Raw genomic sequence first — 14,522 nt, forward strand, 5'->3', positions numbered from 1 at the left:
TTTAGTTTAAAATTTTGATCTTCCTAGTATTATTCAGTCTTAATACATGAGGCATTAAAATTATGGAGTACGATTCTTTCCCCTCTCAATCTGTCCCTTTATATTTAAATGGTTACAATTAAGCCACGTTAATATCTTATGTTGAGTTTTAAAAAGAGAGACAAAAAAATAAAATAAAAAAAATGTGAGAGGAGGATGCACGAGAAAGAGTGACACACCCCGTCCCGAAGGAGGGCATGCTGGCCGTCACGTGAGAGTGACGTAACCATTTGCACAGTACGGAAGCTTTAAGATACAATTTATAAGTTGATACACCCGAAGGTGAGTCCTAATTTTGTTCAATCTGTCAGAACACCGTCGAATTCCTCGTAGTCACCACACCTTTGTGATTCCTGAACCTGGAGGGGCGCAAAACCAAAATTGAGTGGGTCAGTAAAACAATTCTTTTCCAAATCCAAACATTTCTCAAAACGTTGTAACCCCTCTCCGTAAAACCTGTATACCTTCCCAGAAATATAAAATATAAATATACATATATATTCTCAAAACTTCATTTTTACTATTTCAACATTTTTCTTTATCAATCATGCCATGCCATGTCTAATTCAACAGTTAAGTATGGATGCATCAACAATAATCATATCAGGTGCAAGAAAGTAATCAACCGGAGGCCCTCTAATAGCCCTATACGGTTGAACCTAGAGCTCAAAATCTATCACTATCACTCTGCCGGAGTCACCTCTGTGACCTGTCCGGCCTTCTGCACACAAGTTACGCTCTAGTGCTTCTCTCATCAATCATCTGTGCACATAATCTAAGGTCACCCACCAGTCGAAATCTCACTAACACTCTACGACTGGCCCGTCGCACCCACTCCGCGTGGACTGTGCGACCAGCATCTACTTGGATCCAAGGCGAGCGTGCGATGCGGTGAATACTATAAGCACTAAACCATGGTGCAGGATTTGAGCTCAATATATATCAACATCATCATAACAGTATTTAAATACTCACCTGATACTCACCTGTGCGTCCGCCGCACCAATTCATACATATGCATCATATATCAATTCATATCATTTCATGCATGGCAATTCGATTCACGTTTTTCATATAATTCTATATACTTTTCGCATACTTCTATGCATGGCATTTCAACTAATATATCTCATATACTTTTATACATTTTCATCTAAAGCATAATTTCATGCATTTTCAATTTCTGGGAAAACGTCAAGTATATATATATGTATACGGAAAACAAAACTGCCCACTCACCTGGAGTTCGCCCTACAACTCCCTAGCACAATACGCCAAGGCGTCATGACGATCGGCGCCTAAAACAATAATCAATTCCAACCTCAGAATTCATATCGATAGAATATATAACTTATATAAAATACGTCACTACGTAGTTCGATCCGGAAGATCCACCACTCAGATTTTAAATCCATAACTTCCAGAGGTCCACAATATATCTCTAGGATAACATCCTAAAATTTCATCACCATCCAACGGTCGGATCTCCGTCAATTAACAAAACTAAGTGACGGTTAACATTTTATTTTATGAACTTACAACTCCAATTCCGGAAGATCCGTAACTTGGATTCCCAATCCGTAAGTTCCAATAATCCTCAAACATTACGTATTGCAACGTATCAAATTTTGGTGATGATCCAACAGTCGGATCGTCAATTCATATTTTCACCTAAATGCAAAAACTATAAAACGTTATTTGAACACCTAACCAACAATCCTTAATAACTTTCTCATACGGTGCTCAATTTGGGTATATGAATATACCACAGTGATCTACTCGACATCACGGACGTCGACATATTTTTAAAATAATTTTTTACTGTAGAACGCGCCCCCACGCGCCAAGGAAGGCACGGGTCCACGCGCCCCCACGCGCACCTTCTTCTTCCTTGGGTCGCCGGACTGGTTTTTCCGGTGACCGGAAAACTGGGGAATTTTCAAATGCTTCGTTCTCCTTCGTTTCTCAACCATTTTCTTCGTATAATATATCAAATTGAAGCCCCAAACATGTAGAATCACAATATACTACTTTAAAGCTCTAAAAACCAGGAAAGCTCACCGGAAAAATTCCAAGAAACCGGCCAAAGATGAACCACGTGATTCCGACGTCCATTTTGTTCAAACGAGGCACTCCGAGCCTCCTCGTGACCTCCTTAAGCTCACTGTGAGCTTGTTTTAGCCTAAAACGTAGTCATTTAGAAGATCATGAACAGTGCCATTTCACGGGGCTTTAAAAACTAGGGTTTTTCGAAATGAAACTCACCTGAATTTGGTATCCCCGTGTTCGTGAAGTCCTCAGGATCACGATGGTAGTCTTAAATTGGACGTTCGTGGAGGTTTGATTGAGGTTGTGTGTGAGTCCGTATGTTCGAGAGTAAGAGAGAGAGTGAGAGAGTTTTCTGAGATGAAAGAAGAAAAAGAGAGAGAAGGAGTTACGGGTTTTAGGGAGGGAAATAAGGAATGGGGATCCCACGTGGTCCTTTTCCAATCCCCAACTCCAAACCACAAAATTTTAACCTAAAAATCTAAGTTCCATCCTTAATAAATTCCATTTTATTTTCAAAACTTAGGAACCTAGATAATTAACAACTTGAGCTTCACATACTTAGTATTTCTTAAGGGCAATTTCGTCCATTCACAGCCACGAATGTAATATTTTGGAACGGGCTGTGACAAAGAGAGAATTAGGAGATAAGAAAATCAAATTCCTAAATTATGAAGGGACCCTCATTACACATAATAATCAAGGACTTCTCGTGGCCCGTATTATTCAATCTCATATGTACAATATTATTGAGATGTTTTTTCCTTTCGCTGGAGAAAGTTATTTAGGTGTTTTGCTTCCTTTCCTATCAATATTTACTTGGGTTTTTTATTTTCATAGAGTTTTGTGTTTATAATTTGAACTGTTTATATTATAAATCATTTTGTAAAGATTATTTATACAAAAAAAAGCAACTAAAATTAAGGTTATTAGGTCAATCAATTATAACAAATAGATAGACGGTTCGTAATTTTTTTTATTGAATCTATTCATCATTTTTATACAGGTTGATGACTAAACAATCTCTTATTTAATGGATTTTTTTTTTGTAAAAATGATTTTTACAGACTGATTTATAATCGTAATGATTCTGATCATAAATATGAAGTTGCATGAATATGTCGCGTGGTGAATTGAGGAGCGACCTTTCCTCCTTCATTGAGGATCCAAGTTAATTCCTTTAACTTTTATGCGTCGGCAAGTAGATTAACCTTCTTTAACTTGGAAAATTCAAACCATCGAGAAAATAAGTACACCGTGCATGACAAACCTCATGTTTTGCAAAGTCATCAGAAGGAAGAGAACAATATTTCGACTATAATCTTGTGTTTTGAAAAGTCATCAGAAGGAATAGAACAATATTGCGACTATAATCAAGTATTCATTACACATGTGCTGTCGCTCTGGTCCAATTCATGCATGGATGGCCACTAATCAGAAGGCGTTTGGTTCCCAGAAAAATGAGTTTGGGGACGAGAAATTTAGATTTGGGAAAAAGTTGTCTAGCTCGTAAGAAAATTCAGAGGAAAATGAAACCCTTCATTCACCTTAAGTTTCAATAAGTGATGCTGTTGAAGTAGTGCAACCAAACAAGTCCCTTTCTTTCGAATTGATCAATGGGCACGAGTAATTAAAGACACGACCCCATGAATTGCAGATATTCTTTTGGAACTTGGAAGTTTCAACAATCTTTTTTTTTTTTTTTTTGACAACTAAAGGCAGGAACCTTGATTAAGCACACAACACACAGTTTCAACAATCATACGTTGGGTTCAACTTGCATGATCATGACTTGTATGTTGTAACTTGTAACTGTGACAAAATATCAATTTGGTAAATTGATGAGTCTGTATAAGCATTCAAATAAATACTGGGAAAACTGAGAAGTTAGAATAAATTAATTTGACGAATACTAGCATTAATTGATGTGGAATTGGCTCGCACGCGAGATTGACAGAATTTATGATTTGAAAATGACTCTTATATAGCGTGATATCTTGTTTTGTTTTTTGTTCTTTTTATCCTCGTTGGTCGCTCCAGACATCTATTTCTCGATTACAAAACATAATATTCCATTGCTCTCATACATTTTGAGAAGGGAATGCAGGTGCTGACAAATTAGCCAATTTAGAGCTTCTATCGTCTTCACTTATTTGGCATGCCGATCCAATATATAGTGAATCGAGAGTTGAATTTCTATCCATGTGTACCAAGTTCAAAACTCCAGCCTTCTCCGTAATGAAAGTAGAATTTCAAAAAAACCAAAAAAACAAAAACAAAAACGAATTTCAAATGATTCCATGCAAATATTATGTCATTTAAACAGTCATTTTAAATTCATTAATTCAATCCAATGTTTTCCAATACAACCTAAACCCTAGAGAGAACAAAATTATGTCATTAAACAGTCATTTAAATTCATTAAACAATCATTTAAACAGTCATTTCAAATGATTCCATGCAAATAATTATTTCATCCAATTTTTTTTCAGTACAACCTAAACCCTGGAGAGAACACATATATGTAAAAGAAAATATGGACACAGCAGATCTGCATATGCGTTTACAAAGACTACCAACACAAGAAGTTTGCTACAAGAGAAATAGAACTTCCACTGATTCTCAAGAGGGCCTTGATTCCGAGTTGATTTCCGAGAAGTAGAGGCCAGTCGTAGAGGTAGATTCGAATGCATGGACAGTAATTGAATTTTGCGTATGGCTAATACTCGAGCTATGATCACCCCGCTGGCGGTGGAGATCTCTCATGGCCCTAAATCTCAAATCCTCCTTATACGTCCTCGGTTCTGGTACCACGTCAGGGACGGGTATTTGTCCTTCGAGCATGCTCACCGCCTCGGACATGCAAGGCCTAAGTGATGCAGAGGCATTTGTGCACAGGAGAGCTACTTTAACCATGATCTCTGCTTCTTTTTGGTCAACCTCGGAACCTAACTTCTCATCGATCAGCTCCAATAAGTTACCTGTTTGTTGCAAATGACAAGCCTGCACATGTTCATCGTAGTTTCGTGCCGAATCAGTATTAATGATAACAACCAGATGAATGGATGCGAAAATGGATCAAACAGAAAAAGGGTGTGGTAAGAGTACCCAATCTAAAAGGCAAACCCAATCATCACTCGGAATATAATTGCTGTTGTTCTTCCCACTGATGATTTCCAAGGCCACTACTCCAAAACTGTAAACATCCGCTTTGTAGGTCAGGTGACCCCATAGTGCGTATTCTGGTGCCATATATCCTCTGCAAATCAAGATCCCGATATGTTGTTACTTGAAAAAATATTCACCAATTTAGCTAGATTTCACTGCAAGTATAACACGAAGTCAATGTACACAAGGATATGGCAAGTGGGAACTGACATTGTCCCAGCTACTCGGGTGCTTATGTGCGTCTTCTCCTCTTCATCAAGTTTTGCCAATCCAAAGTCGGATATTTTAGGGTTCAAGTCCTCATCAAGCAGCACATTAGTCGCTTTGATGTCTCGGTGAACAATTTTAAGCACAGATTCTTCATGGAGAAAAGCTAGTCCTCTTGCTATCCCAATGCAGATCTTAAGCCTTGTTGCCCAGTCCAATCTAAGATGATTTTCTCGGCCTACAAAATTATATCAAAGAAAATATTGCTCACTCAAACTTTCTTTTCATCTCTATAATAATTATGTAAACAGATATTTCCAAAAAGAACGAAACTCTACTCAGGGAGTATAGAAGAAGAAATCTAGAAATCAGTCTAGCGCATCTAAATACAAATAAATAAAGGTTATAACCATACTTATACAGTTCATTAATTGGCATCATACTCACCGAACAAAGCTCTTGCAAGGTTATTGTTCTCCATGTACTCATAGACCAACAATAACTGACCTCCTTCGATACAACATCCATGAAGTTTCACAAGATTCGGATGTTGCAAACAAGAAATCATGCCCATCTCATTTAAGAACTCACGATTTCCTTGCCTTGACATAGACGAAAGCTGCTTAACAGCTATCACTCTACCATCAGGCAATTGACCCTGCACCCAATCCATGTTCAGAATTACATATCTCAATGTAAAAAAGAGAAAATCTTAAACACCAGGGAAACAATTGGTACAGGTTCCTAAAGTACCTTGTAGACAGGACCAAAGCCACCTTCTCCAATTTTGTTATCATAATTGAAGTCATTAGTGGCGGCTTTTAGTTGTTTTAAAGTAAAACCCCCTCTCTGCCCATCAAGTCCGTCTCTATCTGTCCAAGGAGGCACAGCAGAAAAGCATGTAAAGTATTATTCATCACTATATTTCCTTTCTTGAGCAAACATGTCGTCTAATTGTTAGTTTTCTTTTGTGAAAATTATCAATACGAATCATTGAATCTTAGAATGGCACATTTGAAAGATCAAGCACCTTTCTTCCTTCCCCTTTTGCAAGGCAAGTACCCTTTCCACCAAAGGATCCCTAATATGATGAATACTAGGAGAAATGCTCCTACTACGACTCCAGTGACAATGTGAGCAGTTCTTTTTTTTCCACCATTTGAGCAATCTCTGGAATCTGCTCAAAGGAATACATCAATTAGTTAACTGAAATAACATATAAGAAGAAAGGATAAGATATATGTCCAGGTACAAGTTAATTTCAAAGGTTGAAATGAACATAACACTTTCAATATTGAACAAAAGAAACCGTAAACGAAGTTGAAAATTTGAAATCCATTCATTTTCATGTTCTAAACTCAGAAAATTTTGTGATACAAGCTTTTTCTTAGGCATACTTTGCAATGAAGAACTCATCAAAATTACTCACCAGATTCCACGGAAATAGCAGAGATAAGGGGACCATATACTCCTCTGTCAGGAATCCTTGTTGTGCCTTTACCAGCGAAATAGAATCGGATCTCTAAGATATTATTTGTCACACTGACATTGTGTTGTATTATTGCAGGCTTTTGAGCCACCTTTGCCTCCTCTTCAATATTGAAATCCTTCCGCAATACTTCATCCTGAGACAAAGTGCTTGAGTTAAACCGCTTTGTGACTTCAACATATATTTGTAACAATATGACCAATTACCTGAACATAGATATCAAAAATGCGCCTTCCAAGACTCGTATATGTTTGGTCATTTGTAAACTGTATCTCCGCAAAGTGAAGGGTTACAGTATAGTCACCATTTTCTAAGCAATAATGGAAATAAGTGATTGAAAGTGGAGATATGCGTGCTGTTGTGTATAATCCAGAGATATTGGAAGATGCCAGAGATACAGAGTAGCGTGTATTCTGGAAATCGTTGTCATCCATGAAGTCTCCAGTGCTACTAAATCCCCAATAAGAAGCATCATTTAAAAAAAAATCTGCAGTGCCACCTTCAACTCCTCCGTCTCCTTCATACAAAATGTTTCCTTTGTTTCCTTCGACAGTGATGTCATTTCCACCACAATTAACATGCAAACAAGTTGAAACTGGCATAATATGTTAAAATAAAATTATAAGTGAGAGAACATGAAAGAATGCTGGATAGTAACGTACTAAGGATGCAATACAACTATCTACTAACACACAACAGTGATGAAAACATTGAAGTTTCGAATTATGTAATGTTCTATGTAAAAAAAAATTCAGGCAAAGCGGGTTTCAAACTTCACTGCCAGCATTTTTTTTTTGAAACACACACTTTACAGTCAGAAGAATTTACTTTATTGCGTATATAATCTTAAATATATCCTTACATCGTGGACAGTCGAGATTCTTCAAGCATGGAAGACCTCTCATTCTGCCATAATTGAGTGGAAAATATGTTAACATGGAATGTACACCATGCATATATGAACATTTTTGTGATTGGTATAATGCAACAAAAGAAAGCAAGACAGAGAGACAATCTTACAAGTTGTTTTCTCTTGAAGAGCTCCGGAACAGATTCAGGTTTAGATTGCTAACGATAGGGAAATATGTGAAACAATAATCAGTTTATATCGCTATAAAACTGGCATAAAACATGAATATTTACTAGAGAAGTATTCTGACATGTTGTCTTGACAAGCAGGTTTCTCGGGGCCTTGCCATGTGAAGTTATTGTACGAAAGATCACTGCATGCAATAAATAAATCGTAAAGGTCACTCTCTATCTAGGAAAAAGGTACATAAGCTAGAGTGACGTTGCTCCTGGAGATGCCATTTCCGGACGCGCATCCCCTCTCCGTCAAAGCCAAAAAGAATGAAGAAGATTCATCTAAGGAAATGAAAAAATGGAAACAGGAGACTGGTAGTCTGGTACTGTACATGTATTTTATAGCAAAGCATATTGCAGATTTTGGAAAATTATATACTTCAAGGAAAAGGTGAGACTGAAAAATCTTCCATATGTGCAAACATCGTTATATTGCTAAAACAGGTTAGCTCCCAGAATGCCAGTGTTAGTACCTACTTAGCAATAATACACTCATGAGAAAGATCTTGGGTACAAAGAGAAGCATCGAAGGTAAAGGTGAATTGCAAATATATCAAAAGAGAGAAAGAAATAAGATGACGCGTTCAAAATAAGTATCGGACATACATGTTACTTCCATCCTTGAAGACTGAGTCTGGTACACTTCCACTCATAGAGTTGCCAGTTACAAATCTACAGAAAGCAACATCAGATGTTTGGAGTGTTACATCAATATTCAATTAGATTATATAACGAATGAAAAAACAATTAAGCACGCAGCAACCTGAAAATCTAAAGTTTCATTCCCAAAATATAGTTCATAGTCAATGTATCAGAAGGATATACTTACAGGAATCTCAAACGCTCTAAGTTCAATGTGGATGGAATTTCCCCTACTAACTTGTTAAAACTGACATCCCTATAACAATCAGAATACAAAAATATAATTAAACTGCATTCCCAGTCATAAAACAACAGTGCAATCAGTCCCCAACTTCACACACTACTTACAACATTTCCAGGTTTTGCATTGTCCAGACGTATGGAGGAATCTCTCCAGAAATGTTACAGTTTCTCAGAACCCTAAGATATGTAACTAAATAGCATTAGAAAAACTGGCATAAAAGGTAAATATAACTAACACCTTCATGGTATTGGATGATACAAATACTGTACGTACAATCTTACTAGGCCTGTTGTGTTTTTTAATACTGGAAAACCCTGCTCTGTTCCATTTATATCGCTAATCCTCCTAAGTAGGCACCACAAGAAATAAAAGCAAGTAATTCAATAGAACAAAAATAAAAATAACAACTTAAAGCTGCGAAGAAAACTTGAAAATGCGTTTACTCACAACTCTGTTAAGTTGATCAAAAGAGATATGTTGGAAGGGATTGGTCCCTGAAGCCCACTCGCATGCATTTCTCTTCAACGATCCAAAATATACATATTTCACGCATACATGACACGTTAGAAACAAATAAGTCTGAAGTAATTTGGCTCATCTATAATGATTTAAACGGCAGGTCTGAATTTTTTCAAAAGCAAAAGATCTTACAATCTCTCGAGTTGTTTCCAATTCTGTATAAAATCAGGTATTGTTCCACTGAAGTTGTTATCGTTTATTCTACTGCATTGGACAATAAAATTGTATCAGGTGACACGCAAGCAGGTTTTTAGACATTCAAAAACAAACACACTGAAAAAACATACAAGTCTGTCAAATTTCTTAGCCCAGAAAATGTCATTGGTAAGTTTCCAATCAAACGATTGGAGGACAACATCCTGCAATTCCAATGCCAAGGCAATGAACCATCAATTTTCACCTATCTTTCATCCTTCAAAAAGTGTTAACAGTGTACCAAAAAATATATAAAGAACCAAATTTGTCTAAAAGGAAAATTGCATTACATAGTTCCCAAGTTGATTAAACTTCCAAGCTCATGGGGAACAACTCCGGAGAATTGATTTGCTTCAAGAACCCTGATTGTCAAAAAATAAAGAATATTGAGACTGGAAAGAGCAAGCCAGAATCACTTTCATTGACTGCGAGAAAATCCAAATTGGAGGGAAAAAAAGGGTTTCACGATGAATGCAAATAGAAAAGCTTCTGCAGCTTTTGAAGTAATAGTAGAATGTAATCCAGGGAGACGGGATGGAGACCCTGACAATCTTAGTTACAATAAGTCCATGATCAAAAAAAATAATAACTGAGAAAAACGAAAAATCTAAGCTTACAGGGATGTAAGAGTAGTAATATTTCCCAACTCCTTCGGAATCTCCCCTGACAAGCGATTCACAAGAAGAGAGCTGCATAGAATTTCTATTTAATTTACAACAAGAAGTACAAAATCAAAATACAACCACAAAAATTGACAAGAGCTCACATTGAAGTTAACTGCATTGCACCCCATTCTTTTGGTATAGTACCATTTAGATAATTGAGAGCAAAATCACTACACAAAGAGGAAGAAAAAGAAAATGAAGTGATACTCATAGTCACTAGAAATAAAGGTCACAGATAGAACAAAGTCATTAGACATAGTCACATTACTCTTGAAATTTACAAAATGCTCTTACATTTGTTTAAGGTAAGGAAGTTTGACAAGTTGAGGGGGAAGCATGCCAGGTAGACTATAACCCTTGAGTACTCTGCTAGATTCAAAATTATGAAATCGAGTATTACGCAGAGTACAATGTTATTAAGAAAGCAGAATAATCATAAAGGGGATTGCTTGCAAATGAATGATTAAGGTCAAGAACCCTTCCTTTAGACGGAAATACCAATATGGGCAAACTACACAAACCTCCGAGACATTAAGGTCAAGAACATCAAGCTCATTACCACTGCCAAGTTTAGCATTAGGTGGAAAACTGAGAACATCTATACCTCCAGCAACAGAACCTCTTCTAGCACCTATTAGACAAGGACGGCCAAAGGTAAGTTCTACCACTGCAAGGAGGATTCTTGTATTTCACCTAACCCCATCGGAGGTCAGTATAGTTGACCAGAAAATATAGAAACAAGTATAAAAACTTTCTTCATTTATTTTCCTTTTCTTGATTCCGAGTAAATTATTACAAAATATACCAAATATATATAATCATGTAAGAAATATTCAGTAATAAGATGAGGGAACTATACATTTCTGTGACATGACAGACAGTGTTGTTGCATTCACAACCAATACTGCTCTCAGCTCCTTTTGGTGGCTCTTCTGTTACCCCAACAGATTCAATCTCGCAAGAATCACCATTAAACTTCCAATAATTTGCACCCATCGTTTTAGATATTGCTTGGAGAGCATCAACTATCCACAATTATAAGGGACCATCACATACAGATATAAATATTAAAGAAAATAATGAATTTCTTGCATTCACGGATGACAAATAATTTACTGATGAACTAGCTCCTTTTCGGGAAAAAGCAATATTTAGCATTTGAACATCACATTAAAGAAAAACAAATTATGCCCACAGCAATTTAAGTTCCAATTACCCATTTTGGTCACTGAGTAAATCTAAGAACAAAATTTAAGAAAAATGGTTGATTCTTATTATTTCAAGATAACAAAACCCAGGTTTTAAAATTTCAGAGGGCAACTTCCAAAGATTCAAACTTTTCATTTCCCCACACATTTTGGCACCAGCCTAATTGAAGTTCAAAGCAATAGAGTAAGAAATTATCTCTTACTTTCATCCTGGGGCACCACAGACTCAGAAAATCTCAGCAAGCTGAAGCTGCAGCTGAAAACAATAACCAGTAGAGCAGAGAAGCTGCTGCTCTTGGGCAGCATGGTGAAGAAGATTGAAGATGTGGGACGATATTCCTTGTCCTCCTGCCCTCTGAAAGATGTGGGACGAGAGTCCTGGCCTCTGAAAGATTTGTGACAATATAGTACTGTACAGTGAAGCCAGTGATATCTTCTTTTAAGATTGGAAAGCTGGTAACTTTGGAGTTTGGACAAGTCGTGGGGTCAGCCAATGCATGCGGTGTGATAGAATGGACTGCTTTCAAGTTTCAACGTATGACCCTGCAAAGCAAAAGAAAACGTTTGAACTTCTTTGAAAACTTAAAGAACGAAAGTATCGAACCGATTGGATTATTAGGAAAGTATTTTTGCTTACTACCGTAAGTTATTGTGTATGTTTATTATCATATTTATCAACGTTAAATAAATTTGAGTTTTAAAATTTGTGTAGTAAATACAAATTTTAAAATTCAAATTCATTTAACAATGATAAATAGGATGATGAGCATCATTCCATTTAAGGATGGTGAGCGATTCATTAAAATTTAATTATTTCTCTTTTAATACAAGAAATTCATTATTTTCTCTTATAATAAGTTTTACTTGTGAGAGATCTTTTTAGTATTTCTCTATTAAATATTAATTTGGTATGTATCGTTTAAAAAAATAAAAATTAATGAAAATTATTTGAAAATTTTGAGTTTTAACTATGAAGATAAAATAAATGATAAAGTAAATAGTATCAGAATTTACTTTTTAATAAAAAAAATATAATTTTTCGTTAAAATAAATAATACTGAAATTTTTTTATTAAAACCCCTTTAAATAATTGTGATAAGATCTCAGCTATGACGAGATATAAATATTAGGGGTGGGGTTGTCGGTTTCAGAACAAGACATATTTGAGACTTTATTCGAAACATTGAATAGGACCAGTACGTGAGGCGCTGTACATCTCCTTCGCACGTAATTTACTATTTGATGGATAATCTTTTTATTAGACTACAGGATAATTTTTCTCAGTGCGAATTCAAACTCAATTGGGGATCTTAATTTTTTTTTTTTAATAAATGACATTATTTAGATGAGGAATGAGGGAGTGACCAAGTCTCACAATAGATTTGTAATAATGTGGTTCAAAATTTGGGTTTGGCTAGAATGTAATATAGAATCTCTCACTTACAAGTAAAAAAAATATCATTATGTCGTAGTATTAAGTGAGGAGTCTTAGTGGTAAGGTTTAAGATTTTAGTTAGAATCCGAGCGTGAAGGGACAAAAAATATCAGTTTATTCATTAAGGTGTTTTGTCAAACACTTGATGAACTTGTTGTTGTTAGCTGAACAAATTTCCGCATATAAACATATATTGAAGTAATCTGATAAGTGCTATGAGAGAATTCAAATAATATTGTTGATTCAACATGCAACAATCATTTTATCAAACACTTAATACATACAAAAGATATTTGTATCAAACATTCGTAAAATACACAAAATACCTTCACGTATATATTTTTTTCAACTTGGAATGATTCCGAAACCGCCTAGTTCTCAATTACATCCCTCCCTGATCTTTATTTGGACAAGTACGAAACGGCCTCGTTGTCGCCATGGGTAGGGCCATGTCGCATTTGTCAACATGCAGTCAAAAGCATTTTTTAGACTTGTTTAATTGTTCTTGTTTTTCCAAGTTCTCACTTCTTAATATCTTTTAACATCTTTTTGTTTTAGAAAAATTAATGAAAATAGTTTAAAAACCTTGAGTTTTAACGATAAAGACAAAATAAAAGGTAAAGTAAATGTTACCAGGATTGACTTTTTAGTATAAAAATGTGATTTTCGTTAAAGTAAACAATACCGAAAGTTTTTCATTAAAATTTTTTCTTTTTCCCCATTTTTCATATGCAGTGTCGTTGAAACAACGTTTGTAATTCTTGGACTAAAAAATCTAGACAAAGTTGAATGCATGCATGGCGGCTTAAACCCTTGGAGACTAATCAACCTAGAGTACGTGGAATCACTAGTTTAAGGCCTAATTTTTGTTAAATCGGATTCAAATATGGACAATGACAAAAATTATGGATCGAGCTTGCTTGACTGCTTTAATTAGTAATTGGTGTAAGTCATATTTGTTTCACATCAATATATTCCGTCTCCTTTTTACAAAATTAATATAATTTCAAGAATTTAAAACGAACCTTGAGTTTAACGGGCATGCAGTATGAAAATAGAGAATGAAATTATGAACGAGCTAAGCTTGGGCTAGCAACCAGCAGCCGGCAGCCACCCAGCCAGCAAGATCTCAAATGCAGTTAAAATATGAACATTTAAACGAAAAACTTCCGATACTGTTCACTTTAATGAAAAATTATATTTTTACATTAAAAAGTCAATCATGATACTATTCACTTTATTTTTTATTTTGTTCTTATCGTTAAAACTTAAAATTTTTAATCATTTTTCATTAATTTTCTTTTAAAATATTCCATCCAAGTTTGACCATCCGATGCAAAATTTCCAAATCACTGTTTCTTCATGTCTGACAAACTACATAGGGAAACAATTCCTTAAAACTTGCAAATATGATAAATACCATGACTTAGACCATCTCCAATTTTTAAATTAAAACATAAAATTTTTAGCCTAAAAAATTTAGGTTTCAATCTAGAATAGTTTTTCTTCTCTAACCCTTCTGGGTTAAATATTTAGCCTGAGATTATTAAAGAATAAATTTAGGATAATTTCTTTCCTAAAG

At 35.4% G+C, this 14,522-nt stretch overlaps 1 protein-coding gene across 2 annotated transcripts; it reads right to left on the reverse strand.

Annotated features, from left to right (window-relative positions):
• Positions 1-4,477: 4,477 nt before the first annotated feature.
• Positions 4,478-12,003, reverse strand: LOC126623378 (probable LRR receptor-like serine/threonine-protein kinase RFK1). Of its 2 annotated transcripts, none has more exons than XM_050292261.1 (24): positions 11,709-12,003; positions 11,157-11,322; positions 10,592-10,663; positions 10,399-10,467; positions 10,250-10,321; positions 9,923-9,994; positions 9,725-9,796; positions 9,570-9,641; positions 9,366-9,437; positions 9,192-9,263; positions 9,023-9,094; positions 8,862-8,930; positions 8,639-8,704; positions 8,110-8,172; positions 7,970-8,017; positions 7,812-7,855; positions 7,156-7,544; positions 6,890-7,085; positions 6,491-6,637; positions 6,214-6,332; positions 5,908-6,118; positions 5,464-5,698; positions 5,194-5,344; positions 4,478-5,088 (listed from the first exon to the last, which is right to left on the reverse strand). In XM_050292261.1, the coding sequence occupies exons 1-24, from the start codon at positions 11,809-11,811 to the stop codon at positions 4,708-4,710; spliced, it is 3,033 nt and encodes a 1,010-aa protein (XP_050148218.1). In that variant the 5' UTR covers positions 11,812-12,003; the 3' UTR covers positions 4,478-4,707. The 2 variants fall into 2 exon arrangements, with proteins under 2 accessions (XP_050148218.1, XP_050148219.1); XM_050292262.1 differs by lacking the exon at positions 11,709-12,003 and adding an exon at positions 10,819-10,928 and having other exon boundaries at positions 11,157-11,305.
• Positions 12,004-14,522: the final 2,519 nt, after the last annotated feature.

This window comes from Malus sylvestris, chromosome 5 (assembly GCF_916048215.2).
Source record: "Malus sylvestris chromosome 5, drMalSylv7.2, whole genome shotgun sequence".
Lineage (NCBI taxonomy): Eukaryota > Viridiplantae > Streptophyta > Magnoliopsida > Rosales > Rosaceae > Malus > Malus sylvestris.